This window comes from Toxotes jaculatrix, chromosome 11, assembly GCF_017976425.1.
Source record: "Toxotes jaculatrix isolate fToxJac2 chromosome 11, fToxJac2.pri, whole genome shotgun sequence".
Classification (NCBI taxonomy): domain Eukaryota; kingdom Metazoa; phylum Chordata; class Actinopteri; family Toxotidae; genus Toxotes; species Toxotes jaculatrix.
In genome coordinates this window covers 23836956-23856081 of record NC_054404.1, presented here as the reverse complement: position 1 = coordinate 23856081, position 19126 = coordinate 23836956, and the positions used below count along the sequence as shown (strand labels likewise).

General features: G+C 42.0%; 1 protein-coding gene across 12 annotated transcripts in view; it reads left to right on the top strand.

The window, feature by feature from the left end:
- Window positions 1–19126, top strand: part of col13a1 (collagen, type XIII, alpha 1) — a 105638-nt gene that overhangs the window by 68536 nt on the left and 17976 nt on the right. For 8 of the 12 annotated variants that reach the window (XM_041049336.1, XM_041049334.1, XM_041049331.1 and 5 more), the window contains 20 exons: window positions 1452–1544; window positions 2661–2702; window positions 2815–2832; window positions 3355–3381; window positions 5906–5950; window positions 8941–8967; window positions 9888–9932; window positions 13703–13738; window positions 13827–13880; window positions 15362–15448; window positions 15568–15594; window positions 15705–15740; window positions 15843–15899; window positions 15994–16017; window positions 16116–16169; window positions 16656–16700; window positions 16892–17017; window positions 18248–18319; window positions 18523–18564; window positions 18888–18938. In XM_041049336.1, coding sequence (XP_040905270.1) covers window positions 1452–1544; window positions 2661–2702; window positions 2815–2832; window positions 3355–3381; window positions 5906–5950; window positions 8941–8967; window positions 9888–9932; window positions 13703–13738; window positions 13827–13880; window positions 15362–15448; window positions 15568–15594; window positions 15705–15740; window positions 15843–15899; window positions 15994–16017; window positions 16116–16169; window positions 16656–16700; window positions 16892–17017; window positions 18248–18319; window positions 18523–18564; window positions 18888–18938 — 1008 coding nt within the window. The remainder of the gene's footprint in view (window positions 1–1451; window positions 1545–2660; window positions 2703–2814; window positions 2833–3354; window positions 3382–5905; window positions 5951–8940; window positions 8968–9887; window positions 9933–13702; window positions 13739–13826; window positions 13881–15361; window positions 15449–15567; window positions 15595–15704; window positions 15741–15842; window positions 15900–15993; window positions 16018–16115; window positions 16170–16655; window positions 16701–16891; window positions 17018–18247; window positions 18320–18522; window positions 18565–18887; window positions 18939–19126) is intronic. The other 4 variants (XM_041049327.1, XM_041049335.1, XM_041049337.1 and 1 more) reach the window with 4 other exon arrangements.

Sequence of the window (19126 nt, the reverse complement as noted above, 5' to 3'; positions counted from 1 at the left end):
CCTGCAGTAACACAGTGATTGCCGAGAGACTGAAGTCAGGCTAGCACTTTGTGTTAGGAAATCCTCTAAGTCACACCACATGTAAAAATAAATCATGTACTGTAGCTTAATGCATTAGAAGTTGCACCAAACCCATTGTCCTGTATGATAATGGACATTTCCAAACAGAGAACAGATCTATTGGAGTCAGGAAATTTGATTTTATGAATCGCAAAGGATGTGTAGCGGGAATTATTTCAGGGTGAAACAAAGGAGAAGCTGATCTGGGATGTGTAGCTGCCCGACAGATTTATTTCAGCCAGTGAGGTGTGTTTATTCTCTTCATATCCTGTGCTCATTGTAAATTTCCTTTATTTGATTTTGTTTAGTCTTGGCTTTGGTTTGAGCTAATTCCCTGGGCTCTGGCTGCCAGTGGACAGTCTTCACAATAACCACACAGATGATGAGTCCGTTACAAAGGAGCTGCAGGAAAGATCGTCAAATTTACATCGTCCACGTCTTTCAAATAAAAACAGTAACAACTTGTACAGTTACAGATTTTTTTGTCATCTGGAAAAAGGAAAGATCCAGGATCATTAGCCTTCATTCTGTGAGGCATGTCAGAAAGTCAGTGCTTTGCTCTACAAAGATGATCACTGAGAATAAACACTAGAGTAACCACATCTGAGATCAGATATTCTAAAGGTTCACTCAGTAGCTTTCTCTGGAGTTTTTTTTTTTTTTAACTACAGTGGTACAGTGGTACATCAATGTCTTACTTGGTCCCTCTACAGCTGTCCACTGACTCTTGGTCAGTGACTTTGACAGCTTCTCAGAAGCTGCTGTGAAAGGTTTTGGTCTCACGATCCAAGTCTAGGTCGAGGCCCTTTCCTGGGAATGCCGGGAGCAGTCTGGGTGCCCATTTACTGAACAGGCATCAAAGTCAATAAATGGCTGGAGCCGGATCAAGGATGTCATTGACAACGAGTGTCTCCTTGATTGAGACCCTCCCATTTACAGCCACTCTTCACTACATGATTGAAGGTCTGTCCTGAAGTAACATGATGTCCAGTAAATGCTGTGTCTTCAAGTAGTGCTCTTCTACATCAGGTCACTGCTGGCTGACCTGATGTAGGCTCATATTCACAGACATGTGATGTTTGCTAAGACCCTGTCCCGAGGGTCCTTGATCAGGTTCTGCAACCTGATCGAGTAACATTCCCTGAAGTCCATAAGGATATGGTAAAAAGCCCCAGACAAGCTAATAAGTGAACCTTGAGATTAGAACATTTTATCACAGATAAGTGCTTCCAAGATCTTTGTGCTTAAGCATTAAAACCACTTGCCTTAACTCCCCATCTAACCGTCCTCTCCGCAACCCCTGCTGCATTTATTTGTGGTGTAGTGTGAGGTTGTTGTGTGGTTGGCATGGCTCGCTCCAGCATGGCAGATTGTAACTCAAGGTCTCTCAGCAGGGCGAGCCTGGAGCACAGGGACCGCCGGGACCTCCAGGACCCCCCGGACCCCCAGGAGTCCCGGGCTTGAATGGAGCCAGCGGCTCACCGGTGAGTCCCATTCTGAGTTCATACAAAACATTCCAGCTGTCACTCAAAAAATGAGTCTGATGTTAACTTTTTAATCAGTCAATTGAGAATCAGCTGTTTTTTCCAGCTTTGCATCAGTCGCCATTCAATGTGTCCATCCATCTCTCACTACCCTCTGACTTCCCTGCCCTTTCTGTGGCTCTCGGCCCACTCAATTTAATTCATTTCTTAATTGTTATAAAGAAGACTACAGTGGAACCACATATAGCGCCAAATCAGAAGTTACCTCAGGGAACTTTTCATATAGAGCAGGTCTACATTGTTCTCTTTATCATATTATTTATAGAGACCCAACATTTCCCCCCTGAGCAAGAAAAAGACCCTTTAACAGGTAGAAACCTTGAACAGAACCTGGCTCATGGTGGGCGACTGCCTGCCTCGACTGGGCGGGGGAGTGAGAGAGGGAGAGAATGAGGATACAGAGAAGTGCAAGTTCCACCATATAAAGATATATAATAAGAAGAAAAAGATAAGTAAGTAAGTAGATGATTGGGCTTTTATTTTGGTAGCATCTACTCTTCTGAAGACCTGCTTTATAGGGGTTTGCAGTAAAACCAAGGCCAAAGCCTGGAGTGTCTCTCACCCTGATTAGTTGTCCACAGCTCTTTTCCCCAGCAGTCTGCAGCCTGGCTGGCATCCACAGACATTCACTTCCTGTGTTTGAAAATAGAACTGGTGCATTAGTAAGACAAGAAAGTAGCATCTGAAGAAAAGTTGTAAGTCTTTCACAACTTGATCATGTAGCATGGATGAAGGGACCATTAAAACCTGCACATGCTGCTGTACATGACTCAGTCACTGATTCCATGTTCCCACCTGAAGACATAACACTTTTCCTTTTGAAAACCACCTGAGCTGTTCAGTTTTTACATGTTTAAGGTGCAACTTCAAACCTGATGCAAGTTCACTGTACCAGTTTGACTTCATTGCTTTAGTGGGAAAAACATTTAGGATTTAACATCAGGTTCTCATTATATCCACAAAACACACAGTTGCAAATTCAAAGGGCTTTATGGAACAGGTAGCACAGGCAGTTTTGTTGATTCTGAGTAAAGAATTTTTGCTCTTTTCCTACAGGGGAAGCCTGGTGAGCCAGGCAAACCAGGAAAAGACCCAAGGGTAAGTGTGGTTCAGTGGCTCCTCCACCTTTTATTTTTCCAGAACTTCCTCATTAGTGAAAGATTGCTTGTGTGACATTGACCTTTTTGTCATTTCTACATCGTTTCTGCAGCTTTTACCAGGACTGAAGGTAAACAAATTTCTCTTCTTACAACTCTGAAAAACGTGATTAGCATCACCGTGGCCTCTCATGATGAATTATTACAGACAAACACACTCGGGCCCAAATAAAACAAGCCACAAAAATCAGGGATCAAGTCAAGATGTTTCCACTTGGTCTCTGTGCAGCTGCTGTGAAGTTCAGACCAACTCCTCCTACACAACTGAAACACTATACATCTCCCGTTTGTGTTTCCTTTGGATTGGATGAGTAGATCTCCACCTGATGCATTGACTGTCACAGATTATTTAAAAGGAGGAATGTAGCTCGTGCGGTCAGAGCTGAATCTCCCAGTGGTTCTCACTCCGATAGACGTTAGCATGAGCAGTAATAGCTGAGCATCAAAGAAGCGTTTTGGTGGTAAACATGACTTTGTAGCTGACAAATCAATCCTCAGCCACCTGAGTTTCTGTACATCTGTGAGTGTAAATCTGCATTTGTTACTGGCTGGATATGCACTTTGTATGTACACACTTTGTTTTATCTCTCCAGGGGGAGCCAGGTGTGCCAGGACAAAAGGTGAGCTCCCTTCAGTATTTTTGGAAAAGGACCATGTTTGACTGAATCAAGGTTGTGGTTAGAAAACTGGCTAGAAAATACTTATTCCACTTAGGGCTGGGCGATATGGACCAAAAGTCATATCCCGATATCTTCAGGCTGAATATCGATTTACGATATATATCCCGATATTTTTATCACAAAGTGAGAGCAAATGTTCAGTCAAAGTCAAAGCCAAATATGACATGTCACATGTCACGATTAATTTATTTAACCTCTATTTAACAATCAGTTTTTCAACAGAGACCTGGTCGAAATAGCAGCATAAAACACAAAGTAAAACACCAATAGCCAAGTGTAATATGTGACCGAAGCACTGCATCCTCAGCCACCCATTCAGCTCTGGAAGCGGTGCTGAGAGCTCCAGGTTAGCAGCTTGCTTGGATCAGATCAGATCAGAATCAGAAAAAACTTTATTAATTCCCTTGGGGAAATTTTTTGAAGTCACACGAGATAGCAATGAATGCACTCGGGTGCGGAGTCTGTAACCGGGCTATTGCAGAGTGAATGACGTCACACGCGGTGTTTGGGTTTGCAGAGGGGGGAACATAAACTGCCACCATGATAACATGAGAAAACTCCCTGGGCAGATAATATGGACGAATTCCGACAGCACACAGTTCAACATCCGGGCCACAGATGCGCTCCTTCACGGTGATGTGAGCGGGGTTACACCACCGATTATTCACCAGAACGGCAAGCCCTCCTCCTTTGCGCTTACCGCTCCTGACGCAGTCTCTGTCGGCACGGACCGTGTGGAAGCCCCTGATGGTAGCGTTATCATCAGGAACATCCTGGTGCAGCCATGTCTCCGTGAAGCACATCGCACTACACTCACGATACTCCCTCTGACTCTGGGCCAGCGCCATCAGCTCGTCCATCTTATTTGCGAGGGACCTCACGTTCCCCATGATGATAGAGGGGAGACACGGCTTAATACTTCTCCTTTGATGTTTCAGAGCCTCCCTCTTCCTCCGTAACTTTTTGTTTCCTCTGCATCCCCGGTGTGTCTTGCGCCAAATTTCAACAGGGATCTCCTCTTGCCTTGTCAGTGAAAAAGCCGGCTTGAGGTCTAACAGCTGATCCCTGGTGTAAACAATGCGGGCCATGTGGTGTTGTTGCGTCGCTACGCCAAAAAAAGTAACGCAACGGCAAACAAAAGCCCCAAAAATCTCACAACCCACGCCTCAGTGTGATGAAAAGAAAGTAATCCAACGTATTAAAGAAAAATAACGAAAAGTGCCTCAAAGATAAGAAAAGTAGAATAAAAGTGAAAGAAAATCGGGAGCTGCCGTAACAGGCTGCACACGTAGTGACGCATGCGCACTGGATGGATCAAGGATCACAGCGCAAGTTTGAACTATATCGATATATACGATATGGCCTAATTTCATATCCCATTTAAAAATATATCGATATATCTTTTATATCGATATATCGCCCAGCCCTAATTCCACTACACATTGTTCACTGAGTAACTGATGGATTTTTCATTGTGAACAGAAAAAAATAACCTTCGATTTCCCAGATAATGGTGGACTTTTACAGATCATGTGCTTTCAGCTAACTGCAGGGATTAATGCACAAATAGACGGAAGTGGAGTTTTATTTTTTCTGGCTTTGGTTTGGCTGAAAAACATACACTCTCCAAGCACTTTATTGGGAACACCAGTACACCTATTTATCCATGCAATTATCCAATCATGTGGCAGCAGCGTAATGAGTAAAATCCTGTAGATACAGGTCAGGAGCTTCAGTTAATGTTCAGATGAGCTGGTGAGTGTTTCTGAAACTACTGATCTCCTGGGATTTTCACACACAAGAGTCTCTAGAGTTTAACTCAGAGTGGAGACAGAAACAAAAAGCATCCAGTGAAGCAGCAGCAGCTCTGAGGATGGAAACACCATGTTTATGAGAGAGGTCAGAGGTCAGACTGGTTGGAACTGACAGAAAGGATACTCTAACTCAGAACAGAAAAGCATCTCAGGATGAACAACACATCCAACCTTGAGGCAGATGGACTACAACAGTAGAGACCATATCAGGTTCCAGTCCTGTCAGCCAAGAACAGAGATCTGAGGCTGCAGTGGAAACAGGTTCACCAAAACTGGACAGATGAAGACTGGAAAAAGCATGAATCCATGGACCCAACTTGCCTTGTCTCAACAGTCCAGCCTGGTGGTGGTGGTGGTGTGATGGTGTGGGGAAGGTTTTTTTGGTTCACTTTGGGCCTTAATACCTATCAGTCATGGTCTGAATGTCACAGTGTGTCTGAGTATTGTTGCCGACCATAGTGTGGTGTTCCTAACAAAGTGCTCAGTGAGTGACATAGGACAGATCATAGCAGGAGTTTTAGAGGACATCAGGAGAAGATAGTTTTAACATTGTCAAAATCATGTTGTGCCCACTCACCAGCAATGCCATTAGTCATCTTTTGTGTTGTCTGTTGTGTTAAGTTAACATTTGTCTCTCTGTCTCTTCATAGGGTGATCGAGGCGACGTAGGCCCACCCGGTCCCGAAGGCCCAAAGGTGTTTCATTTTTAAACTATTTTTCAGGAAGTTTTCATGATTGATTGTGAAGTTTTGTGTTTCACTTAAAGGTTCAGGACAAAACGTTTTAAAATCCAGCTCTAAAGGACAGCTGTCATAAAATCCACATTAATACTATATTCATATTCTACAAGTACATTGGAGCAGGTTATAGGTCATTATCATTCCTCTTCTCAACATTGGTCGTGACGTAATCCTTTCCAGTCATGATCATCCTGTAAGAAGTAGCCAAAACCTTTCTAAGTTTTTATTAACATTTATTTAACAACAGTAGCTGATCAAAGTAAGTGGGTATCTTCATCTCAGTTGTGTATAGGTTTTACTGTCTGTGTTTTGTCCTGCAAACAAACCTACTGCCAAACTCAGCAGGGAGACTGTAGAAACACACAGAGCGTATTTCATACTGAAAAGACTAACTTTGGAAGACACCTTCGTGATTTGTGACCCAGACTGCTCCATATGAGCTTGAACTTAATTATAGAATGAAGTTTAGTATGAAGGCTGTGGATGTTGTCCCCCAGCTTAACTGCATTATTTGGCCCTTAACAGCAAGCATCACAGTTTTTTTTTTCCTAATTTATATTAAATGTAAAAAAATATATATATAAAATGAGGCTTTGAGGGTTGTTTATGGCTGAAATCATAAAAATACAGAGGACCTGACCTCACAAAATGATGCAGGTAGCATCTGCTGCTACGTTTATGGTTTTGACATTTATTCGATGGAAAATGTTTTTACTGGGTTATTGCATAATATTCCTCTTAGTATTGAATAAACAGGGATGAACACAGCAGGCGGACACACACCCGCTTATTGGCACAAACACACCCACACACGGTGTGGATGCTGGCCTCCACGTCCAGGTCCTTGTCCACTCTCCCATGACTTAGTAGACTTCCTCTAGAGAACACACACACACAGGCACATGTACACAACAAATCCTTTACTAGGGACTAGTGATTTGGGGCTTTGTAGAAAACAAAAGGAAAAGCTGGCAAAATTATGAAACTGAGGGTGGGGGAAAAAAAATGAAATGAGGCTTCCTTCACTCATGGTGGAGGAACTATTTTGCCAAGCTCAAATTTCACATGAGTAGGAGTGAAATTATAGAAGAAAGGACGGAACATGAATGAGGGTTAATGGGTTAAAAAATGATAATCTGACATGTTATCACCTTATGAAGTCGCAGTGCTTAACATGTTAGCAGATATCGAGCAGATACAGAGCAGCATTAGCATGCATTTGGAGCTGTGTCTGGACACAGACCATCTGGACAAGTCCAACATGTTAGCTTACTGTCAGCTTTGACCATTCTTCAGCTGTTAGGGGGATCCTCTATGTTCAGCAGTTGGTTACAAACATTGTGTGTTTGCTGTTTGGTGCACAGGTGCAGGGTTTTATCACGGCTGCATGTCGTGAAAACTAAAAGAAGTTGAAAAGCTCCATAGAGCTAATTAGAGGTGCAGTCCTCACCTGTGAAAGCAGCCCCTCTGCAAAGCCTCAGGGGGAACATCTGATTATTACCACACTGAGTGTATGTGTGTGTACCTCTGTGTAACCAAACTGTGTGAACAATGAACAATGCTTTATAGATTCAGCCTGGAATTTTGCTCTTATGTTAAATTACACCCTCAAACTTAATGTTGTTATTTTGAAAACTCAGCTGTAAACTGCACTGAGTGTAAGAATATAAATTCTTCTATTCAACAACTGATCTGTTCTGAATTTCACTCTCACCCTTCCACTAAATTCCAGAGAGCTAAAACATTTCAATCATGTGGGTATTGTCAAACAGTTTTGGCTGCTGCTTTACAGCAAACCCGCAGGATAAATCAATAACGCGACTGTCTGTGAAAGTCATTTTGCTTGAAGCCAGAAATAAAAACTCAGACTGAATGAAGTGTAAAAGTCACAGTGAAAACATATTGTCCCTCTGAAGTTTATACTGCAGCTCTTCTCAGGCTCAGACTGGAAGTACCCTGTTGCTGGAAGCTTCTGTGCAGATTATTGCCTTGTAAACTTAAACCATTCTTCCATCTCGCTTTGTTTGAAATCACCCGAGAATCCTGTTTCTCTGTGTCTGTTTTCAGCCATGAGCTTTATGAGCGCATGATGCTGCTGAGTTGAAGGTCACTAAGGGGACAGAGAAGAGGCCTTCGCAGGCATTTTTTTTTTTTCCCAGAGGTTTTACCACAGGGATTAGATAATAGATAAAATACAAACTGCTCCTTCAGTGTTCAATCAATTTGTTCTTGATTATTCAGTTACAGAAAATTCCAATGTTGTATAAATATATCCTTAACTCAAACTTACTCTTCAGCAAGTAAGAAACACTGTTTCCTTCAATATAAAACAGTGTAAAGTCACATAGGCTGAACCGTAAACAGTTTCCCGGCTATAAAACTACGGAGCAAGGATTTTATTTTCCTTGGCAAAAGCAAAAAAGCCTAAAACATGAGACATCTTTATATTTTCTACATGTGAGAAACAGTTAAGCAAGAATAATAAAAATGCACTTCTTACAAGGACGTCATCAACATACATATTTTGAACATACGTTTATACGCTCCACATGGATGGTCAGCAGCAGATGCTTCGACTAAGTACATGCGTCCACTTTAACTGGGACTTTGAGCGCAGATCAGACGGAAACTGAAAGTCCGCTCACTAATTCATCTGCACTGTTTGTGTTGACATGAGCCTGACATCTGCAGACAGCTGGCTACCTAGCATCAGCTCCCCGGCAAGCACGGACTGAATGAAGTAGAATCCACACTTTCAAAATAAAAATAAAACTGTGATTAATCAGAAAATCAATTTTTTTTTATCCAGTCCTACTTCGGACATGGTCATTTTTTGTGCTAATACAGATGTGTGTGCTCCATCTAGTGGGCTGCTGTGATCGTTTTGATTTGTTTGATTGTCATTTTTATAATTCCAGTATTTTTCTCTGCTTTTTACTTCACAGGGAGTTAAAGGTGACCAAGGAATTAAGGTAAGATTTTTGTTATTTATTTCATTTTCTTTTGTGTCACAAAATATGAGGATCCACTGCCTGTAAAGGCTGCAGCCATGTTCAAAGCCACAGCGAAGACTTTCATATATGTTTATATATATATATATATGACCCATGCATTGTTCCAGAACATCCAGTCCAATCTGATTTAAATGATACATTTCACATGAGAAGTAGGATCATTTTCTCAACACATGAAGGAACCCTTCATCCTGTGGTTTCTATGAACCTTTCAGCATTGCCTACAGTGATTTGGATATACATGGTTTTTGCACCGGAATAATGTGAAAGCTAAGAAAAAGCTGCTCCCTCCAAAAAAACAGTCAAATGGAAATAACGTTGATGGAAATAGTTTGACAGAAGAATTGACATCTCAAGTTTGATTTGCTCGCGGTTTCCAGAGCTTTTGACCATAACGCACAGTCTGAACTCACTTTCATCCAAAAATACTAACAGCATGGCCTCAGTGTCATCGGTTGTAGCTGGAGCCCAGGTTTTGTTTTAGCTGGTCCTTGTGTTTTAGGCTCTTGGGTATAATAAGAGAATAAGAGAGTTAGCGACCTTGCATTGCTTGTACCGTGTTACCTTGTCTGCCAGTTCTTTGGTAAGAATAGCTGACTGAATTGTGACCCAGGCTTGGGAGTTCTGCCCTAGTAGCCCTAACCCTGCCAGTTAGGGCTACAGATCCAGACTCTGTGAGTCTGCTGCTTTGGTGATAGAAGGCCCCTGATGTCTTCCTCAAAGATTTACCTCTCCTCCTGTCAGCTCCATGTCAAGAAGGAGCGCTCCTACCCCCACCGAGCCTCTGCTCGTCTTTGATTTCCCCCTGGTTGAAAGATTGTGCCTGCTCTTACCGCCCCGCTGCTTCTCTCAGCTGCTTTTTTTCGTGCACTCTGCAGGGAGATGAAGGAAAGTGGGGTTTCCCAGGAGAAAAGGGAGAGAAGGTAGAGTAACAGGCGAGCATGGAGTTGTGTGTGTGTGGCATGTCAGGGTTTATTTATGCATGGTGAGATCACAGATGTTGCTTCTCGAGTCTGGATGAGTGAAAGTTGGTTTAAATTTATCTCTCGGTGGAGAGGGACTCCAGAAGTTTGAACTGAAAAGCTGATGTCTGTTTTTGAACACATACAACCTGAAACCTTTCATGAACTTAAATCCATTTGTGAGAACATAAAGTTATACTGTGATGGTAATGTAATCGTTATGGTTATTAATACAGCTTTAGAGTTTAGCTGTGCTGTGTGGACAGCGCTGGTGCTGAGGATCTTAATCTAATTTCATAAATCAATGAAATTAATTAAAAAGCAATTGATTGGTAGCTGATTTTTTTTCTCATTTTTCTGTATTCATTCTCTGGTGTACTCCAGTACCTCAGGAGACACTGTTGGCCTATGCTTACAGCAGCTCTCCCTGGTCATGGCTGCATGGCAGTAGCAGTCACAGCAGCCATATGCATGTGTGTTTTGTCCATTAAGCCTCACAGATGGGAAGAAAAAGTCAAAAGCGGAAAAAAAAAACTTCAAGGAAAGTGCATACTTGTTGGTATCCACAGGAAATAGCGATCTTGGAAAAGGCCTTTATTGTTTAATAATAAAGAGAAAGTGCTTTTGCAGGCTGCTCCTTCAGTGTTGGGGTATGGCTGCTTAAGGAGCTGAGGGTTTCATCAACCCAGGGGAAATATGTTCTATATATAATCTCAGAGAGCTGGCTGCTGGTGCCTTGTGAGTGAAATAAAGTGGACCAGGTTAGAGTTTTTGTGGTCTACACAATGACCATTAATATTTGCATGGTGCAGACCATGAATGATGGCTTTTCTATACTCAGCCACTTCAGTCCCAAAGCAGCTCCCAGCAGGCAACAGGCCCAGGTCTGGCCAATGATGGAGGCAGACACAACTACCACCTCAAAAGCTTGTCACACCTGTTGCTGCCTGGTGTCGTAGACTGATGTAATTAACAGCTAAATTTAACAGCTTTAATAGAATCTCAGCCTTTTTCTTATCGCTGCAAATGAGAAACAATGAGTTGCCCAACATGAGGGGAAGACAGCTACTAAGTTCTCCAATCACCCACCTTATTCTGTTATTCTCCACACTGCCCACATAGCTGTATGATATGTGGCCTCTAAGACTAACAATAACAATAGTGAAACTAATGATAATAAGACTAATAATAGGACTCTTACGCATTTTAGTAGTATGATGGGGGGGTTGGTCCAGATATAGGCAGGACTGGCTAGAATGGCAATAAAGATATTAACCAGTTAGGCAAAGGTGCCAGGAAGTCCCATGTGGTATTAGCATAATCTCTGTAACAACCAGAGACACAGGACTCAAATGTACAACAGTCCAAAAACTTTACTCGCAAAAAAGGTTTGGTACATCGGAGAGTGCATCAAAATAAAACAGGTGTAAAACAGTGAAAACATGAGCTTTAAGAAGCAGAAGGAGACTTCACAGATTTCATAATCATTGTTTTCAGTGAAATACCTAATTTCTATAATATTTGATGTCTGTGACACTGGTAGACACCAGCTTAGAACTTTAAGGTGGCACCTTTATTACATTATGATTCTTTACACCCTTCTTATTTAAAAAAACAAAAAAACAAAAACACCATGTGTTCACTTCCATCCAGTCAAAGAATTTGTGATACAGAAACAGACTTTATGACGTTTGACACATTTTTGGAATAGATCCAAAGGACATTGTCTTAACCATTCTAAACAAATCTAAGTCCACAGGGGGCAGGCAACCGCTCCAGAAAAGTAAAAAACATACAAAGAAGAGGTCTGGCACATATACACACATACACAAACAGACATTGCTCCAATGTACTTAAAGACAGATCAAACATACGAAAACAAAAAATTTTTTAACTGCAAAACTAACATATGTAGTGGATCGCCTCAGCAGAAGGAATAGAAGTTACTGAGCAATCCATCAGAGGGGTGAACTGAACTGACCCTCCTAGTACGTTTCCTCTGAAATGGAAATACGTTGGCTGTATGGCGTCAGTAAAGAGATTAGCATATAGATAAATCATGACATGGCATGCCAGTTTGACAGATCCATGGGCCTACACCCACTGTATGTCACCGAAGGAGAGAGATGTTGAAATGGAAACATGGTGGGTGAACCACAAACCTGTGAGGCTGCCAGAGTAATGCTACAAGCTGATGAGCGCAGCCATAGATCAAAGGGAGGTGCTGTTTACTGTTTGGTGGCACTTAGTTGTTGGGGAGTGTCTCTAATGAACCCTCCCATCAGCACTCCTCAGGCTAGCAGAGATAATGGAGGTCCAGCAATGCTTTCATCTGACCACAGACTCATGTACGTGAGCGGACACTCTGTCCCGACATGGTCCTTTCCGTCTCCACCTTGCAACTGATACATGAATATGAAAAGTGCAGTCACATGAGTCACAGTCACAGCATTAGTGGTAACAATAGCACCCATCATAGGACCTTTATCATCCAGTTAATGTGTTGTTACTTATGGATGTATGCTAGCATGTGTATCCTTGGATGCACTCTGACAACAATAACTACCATTTCCTGCACAGGTAAGGTCAGGTAAAGCCTTTGGGAAGCATTCTGCTCCTCAGACAAAGCCACAGCCTTGATACAGATAAAAGCTCTCACCTTCTCCTGATGTCTGGTCTTCTATGTATTACCATACTGAGTGCTAGTAATTAAAGCTTCATAACCCTGGTCAGTGCTGCCCTGCTCTCTAGTGGCCCAAAAGCTGCACAACACTAACCCCTCAAACCCCCCCCCCCCCAAAAAAAACTAGAACTGTCTAATACGTGTTTTGTATGTACCAAGTCAACACAAGATTTGAACTTTGTGGCACTGGAACCAGCAGAACTGAATTTTGTCTTTCTTATACAAGTCTTTATGGGCTCATTTGAAGGAGCTCGTTGGAATAATTCCTGGATCATCTCATGTCCCTTTTGCATGTTGTTGGGGCAAACAGGAATGTAGGAACTCCCTCTAGCAACCAGCTATGTCTTATGTGCTTGTGTGGTCACAGCTGTGACTGTACATCAACTTTAAACCATCTACTCATTAATCTGAAAATCGGAGCAAGAACACAGATGACCTACATGAGTGTGTTTTCCTTTCTATTTTTAACAACCAATTTCAGAGGGTTCATTACGCTGTGGCTGGCACTTGACAGATGCTAATCACTCACAGTTTTTCATGTCACTTTATACTTGTACACGGACACATTGTGAGACAATGACTCACCCTGAGCCGTTCTACATAGGAAAAAGAAAGGAGAAGAAAAGAAAAGATTAAAAGAAAAAACGACACAAAATGACTCCCAGACTGAAAGAGACATGTTTTGTAGTCCTTTTGCAGTTCTGTGTTTTGCAGTTGCACTTTGCATGTGAACCTGTACAAACTCAAAAAGGCAAAATCAATTCATAAATGTTGAGTGTGGTTATTTTGTGTCTCTTTGTGGGTATTTTGCGTCTCTCTGTAGTGATTTATTGACTTTCCAACAAGATTGTCACTTTGCACAGGTGCTCAGGCATGGGGCCTGTCACTGTGCCACTTATGCTCAGTAAACCATCCATGTTTTGCATGAATAATTGCCTTCTAGATGTGTCTGCATGTATTTTCCAACATCTTGAAAAAAAAAACCTTCATATCAACCATTTTCCTGTTTTTTCCATCTTTGACATTTACGGCATCTTGGCCATTGTAGGGAGAACCAGGTTTCCCAGGCACTCCTGGGTTAAAGGTAAAGTTATTTGTGAGCAGTTTGTGTGGCAGTTATTACATACCCAATCATATTAGTGGGTCATAACTATCTTTCTTCCACTGCAAAGGGCCAGGCTGGCATCCCTGGTACCCCTGGCATCCCTGGCAAGAGGGGCTACAGGGTAGGCCTGGAATGGAATGAGCATCCACTGTCCGACTGGGCTTCTTGTCAGTCATACTTATTCATCTACTAACACGACGTCTGTACAGTCAGAAATTGCACAAACCTCATCATACCATTTGTCCTGCAGGTTTGACAGTACTCAGACATGTATTCATTGATTTTGGGTCAAAGAAGAATGGGTTGTTGGAAGCCATTCTTGGATGTGCTGTGATCTGTCAGAATGTACAGGAACGCTGTTTGATAAAATCATTAGAACTCAAGTCCACTTATTAACTTGCCTTTTTTCTGGAGTTTTGAGCTACGGATTCAGTTTGTTCATTTGTCATGGAGATGACGATATATCATTGCTTGTCCATGGTGAGGACTCTTCTTCACAGGGCAAAGCTTCTTTATCAGTGAGGAGAGGAATAGATAATTGGAGATACAGCAGGTCAGGGGGTGTCTCCAGGCCAGTAGGTATAAGGAATGATAATCCCACTTAAAACTGGGAAAGAAACTCAACAGGGACCATGAGAAGCATCCCAGTGGGTCTCCCTTATATGGCAGGACGGTCTGAATGTCCACAAACTTCAAGTTGCAAGAAGTCCACACTTCTTGCCACAAACCATTCAACACCTTAAGAGCTCTGCTGATGCACCCTAAAGACAGGAACCTGTCTGAGAGAAAGACTGGAGTGGTTTCTGACAATGGTGTATGACATCATTGTGATGTCACGTGACAGCTGTGGAGAACGCTGCAGCGACACAGTGAGGACCCTGCTGACAGGAGACTGTATGAACAATGAAAACCAGACCAAAGCCACTCACAGCATCCACTCGAAAGAGGTCAAAGGTCATTGGATCAGATTCAAGGAGGCCAGAGACCATCTCTTAACAGAGGCATGAGTTGCCATTTCCCTCCATGTTACTCTCATATACAACCACTGAAACCAGAAGTCCATATCTAGTTCACTTGGTGACAACTAAGCTATCTCCGTGTCAACTAAGCAAACTTTATTTGCTGATGAAGACCACAAGACAGAGATAAAAGCTCCAGAAAAAGCTAGTTAGTGGACAATGAGTCAAGACCTCTTTAATCAAACTGCTGCTTCCAAAATGAAGTCTCATGCTTTATGCTTTATCTTGTCTGCTGTTTGATTTAGATTTCTTGTTTACACATAAAACAGCATATGCATATTACACGTGAATCATTGTTGTTAGACTCCATTGTGTGAACCTCCTAACAATATGTGTGTTAGGCCACTGATTTTGTAGATGTGACATAGATGTGTGATGGTCCCAGTGGCCTTGTAATGAAAGGCTGTTATTTCTTAACATCTGCACTGCACTGTTTGGATTGTTCAGCGACTGTTTTCAGTGAGTACTGATTCAAAATTAGAGTCAGTCCTGTTAGTTATTGTTCTTGCCTGGTTAATATATTATTAAATTAACAATAAGTTGTACTCTGTTTGGTTAAGACTTTGTTTTGAATGTATGGCAGGGTGAGAAGGGAGAGCCGAGCATTGCAGCCCAAGGAATTAAAGGGGAACCAGGTTCACCAGGACTGCCGGGCCTAATGGGATCCAAGGTAACAAGAAACAGTCTGATTAGTGGACACACAGCTGTACATAAAGCATTATGATTATTAAGAACACTTCAACAAAAGTTAGTGTTCATGGGCATAACTGTATGACATTCTTCTTACAGGGTGAAAAAGGTGACCAGGGAGCCAAGGTAAACCACAACAGCATTGTGGAACTAAACTCAACATTTTAATACAAAGACTAACACAAGTTGAGATGGTTATGGAGAATCTAAGTGTTATATATGTATTTAACCTGTAGGGGGCAGCAGGTCCTGAAGGCCCAGCTGGACCAAGAGTAAGTTGAGGCTGGCAGACTGATTACGTTTATGATGAAGTGATGATGATTATGATGATGAAGTGTAGAAGTGTTCATTTTCATTTCTTTTTCATCTAATAGGGTCCCCCAGGCCCAACTGGGGAGCCAGGAAAGGCGGAAATCCAAAACAATGAAAATGTATGTCAACTTTTATTTAGCTCCACTTTTCTCAAATGTAGAAAAACTAAAGAATAAAATTAATTATTTGTTTTACAACAATGTTTCTCCACAGGATATTCGCAACATACCCCTGATGGTAAGTGCTTTCCAGGATTTATCACATGCACAAACGCATTAATCAAAATTCTAGTCAGTGACTCAGAGAAGTCAGAGAATGATCTCTTCCCCCTGCAGGGTCCCCCCGGCTTACCTGGACCTCCAGGAGCCCCTGGCCTCCCTGGTACCAAGGTAGGAGGATTTTATAGATGAGCCACAATTCCCACATTCAGAAATATATAAATATATGGTTTGTTTCATATGTCTCAGGCTTTTCGTGTCATTGGGTTGTGGTTATTTGATTAAAGGAAAATGTAAGACCTGGCCAAAGGATTAGGTATCGTATTGTACTGTAGTGGTGCAAATTCTTTAAGTCCATATTCAGACCAATCCTAGCTCTGATTTCATGAAGAAATGCAGCCCTCCCATTCATTTGAATGAGGTCAGTCTGGCAGTGCAGCCATCAAAGAGGATCCAACAAAGAAAAAAAAAAAAAAAAAAAGTTTTCCTGTTGAAAAGGTTTTTGCCACGGCAAAGTGCCGTTTGCCAAAAAACTTTTGGCAAAGTGCTACACTGGCCTGTCAAATACATGTAAGAGTATCAGGGGGGTCTATGGGTCTACCACGGGGCAGTCGCCTGCTCGGCCTAGCTTGTAATCCAACCTTGGTTTGTCCTCAGGGTGAAGTTGGTCTACCAGGTCCACCAGGACTGGATGGGGAGAAGGTAACACCTTGTTCTAGATCCTTCATATTTTAGAACTAAGCGCTCCATGCTATAAATCTACTAATTATCATGACAAATGTGTGTGTGTGATGATTAAAGCTCATTATTTTTAATTTGGTGAATAAAACATTTTAGTTTCTTGTTATTTGAGTTTAATTAAATGAGTCAATTTTGACCTCTGGTGCTTTCAGGGCCCAAGAGGGAAGCCTGGAGAGTCTGGTCCTGCAGGCCCAGTCGGCCCTGAAGGTCCCAGAGGAGAGAGAGGTGTCATGGGTTTCCAGGGACCCAAGGGAGACATGGGTCCAGCTGGATCACCTGTGAGTGACTGTGTTAACCATACACCACACCACATCCACATCCACATCCACATCACTGCTTGGGGTTCCCTGACCACAGCCAGACTCCCACATCTGTCATTATCTGGAGGGAAGGCCTTGGTTTTTCCATCTGTCCTCTTATTATCTAATTAGAGACTCACTAGTTGGAAGAGACCCCAGGACACTGAGTTTAACTTTTAATTCAGTGCAGCATTCATCCCAAATGTACCCCATATAAGGGCTATGCTATTTGTAGCCTTATGTTACTGTGTGGTTATTTTGCGCTTGCTTAATATTATTTATTTATGTCTGTCTGTTTTTGATATGGGACGGGCAGCATTGCATCCCTCGCTACGGCATTTCAGCATCACAGCATTTGCCACAATTAGTTCTATAAGTCTGGCCAATTGTTTTTATTTTAAATGAAAAATTGACAATCTATGAGTGAAGGCCTTTACCTGCACCTTGTGGTTTATGAAATTAAATGTTCTTGAATAATCTGCTGGATGCTCAATTTTCTATTCTGAATGTCTTCAGTGGCCCGTACATATTGTCCCATCATGCACTTGGCTTGGGCAGTCCCTAGAGTAACGTTTTCGGATGGGCAAATTTTATGGAACCTTCTTACTCGCTGTTTCGTGAGAATGTGTGTCAGTGATGTATAAACTAATCAAATCGCTTTAAATGGCTGGTTTGCTGTGAAGGGTGGGGCTGGGTAAAGTTGGGCATGAGGATGCTGTTGGAGGATTCTTCTCCACATGTTGAAAAACACCAAATGGGCAAAACCAAGTACTTGATCGGACCATGTGGGATGGGCCATTGGAAACAGTTCAGAACAGGGTGTGAAGAACTGAGCATTCTGCTGATTTGTCAAGAGCATTTTGAAAATCATTTGGTTCAGATATAAATAAAGGCATTTGCTTAACATGAATTACTTTAACAGCATTAAAATGGAATTTAGTGGGTTTTTTAGTTTTCCCCTTGCTAATACGGAAGCAAAAATAAAACAGGCTTTCATTTAAAATATAAACAAAAAAAAAAAGAAGGAACAAGAAGTATACTGCCCCTGGTACTGATTGGTGTGATGATGAATACTATGATTGGATACAAACTAAACCTTCTCACTTCTCTTTTATGCTTTGATTTTAACATGAAGATCAACTCATCAGCCCCTGAATTGAAATGCTCAGCCGTTATCGTGATGCCTATCTCCCCTTCCTTGTTCTGTAGGGTTTAGATGGCCCTACGGGTGAAAAGGGGGCTACAGGGGCCCCTGGCCCTATTGGATTACCTGGTGCAATGGTACGCAATGGTGCCCCTTCAGGCTGCATCTTTGTGGATGCAGAGTCCTGACCTGACAAAGGAGGAAAAGCAGAATACGTTTTCTGTTCATCCCAAGAGCTTTGTGTTGTGTGGATTAATTTTATTCACTTAATAGTTTGTCCGTCGATTGACTGTGTTGTCAACTTTGTGTCCTTCTGTGTCTTTGCCACCCATGGTGACAGGGTCCTAAAGGTGAATCTGGAGAAGGAGCGAGGTCAGAGATGGTAAGTTTCAGACTTTAACCCACAAGGTTTTTTACATTACTAGATATGTTTTCACCTTATTACAACATACAAACTTATCACAGGATACTCTTTATCTGGTTATAACGTGAAACGTTTTATGACAAAACGTTATCATTCGTTTCACGTTGTAATGTTAATACATAAATGGACTTGCAATGACTAACAATGAACTTGTCACATTATTATGTAATGCTGATCCATTTTTTTCTGATGTGAAATACTCTTCTGTGCATTAGCACAACATGTTTGAAAAATATTTTCCTGAACTGAAATCTGTTGCTTGTGTGTGTGTCTGTATTTAGATCTATGGTCCTCCAGGGCCCCCAGGACCTCCAGGACCAGTTGGCCCAGTAGTGAGTCAAATATACCATAACCCCGAAATCTAAAAAACCAGCTCAGAGACCTACACAGTCACATAGGTGTTCTCAGCGCATTTGGCTGATTTAGCCTCAGTTCAGGCTGAAGTTGGGCAGAGGTGTGCTGAGAGTTAAACAACATCTCTAATCCTAGTAAACCAATAAGAGCCATAAAGCTGTGAGAG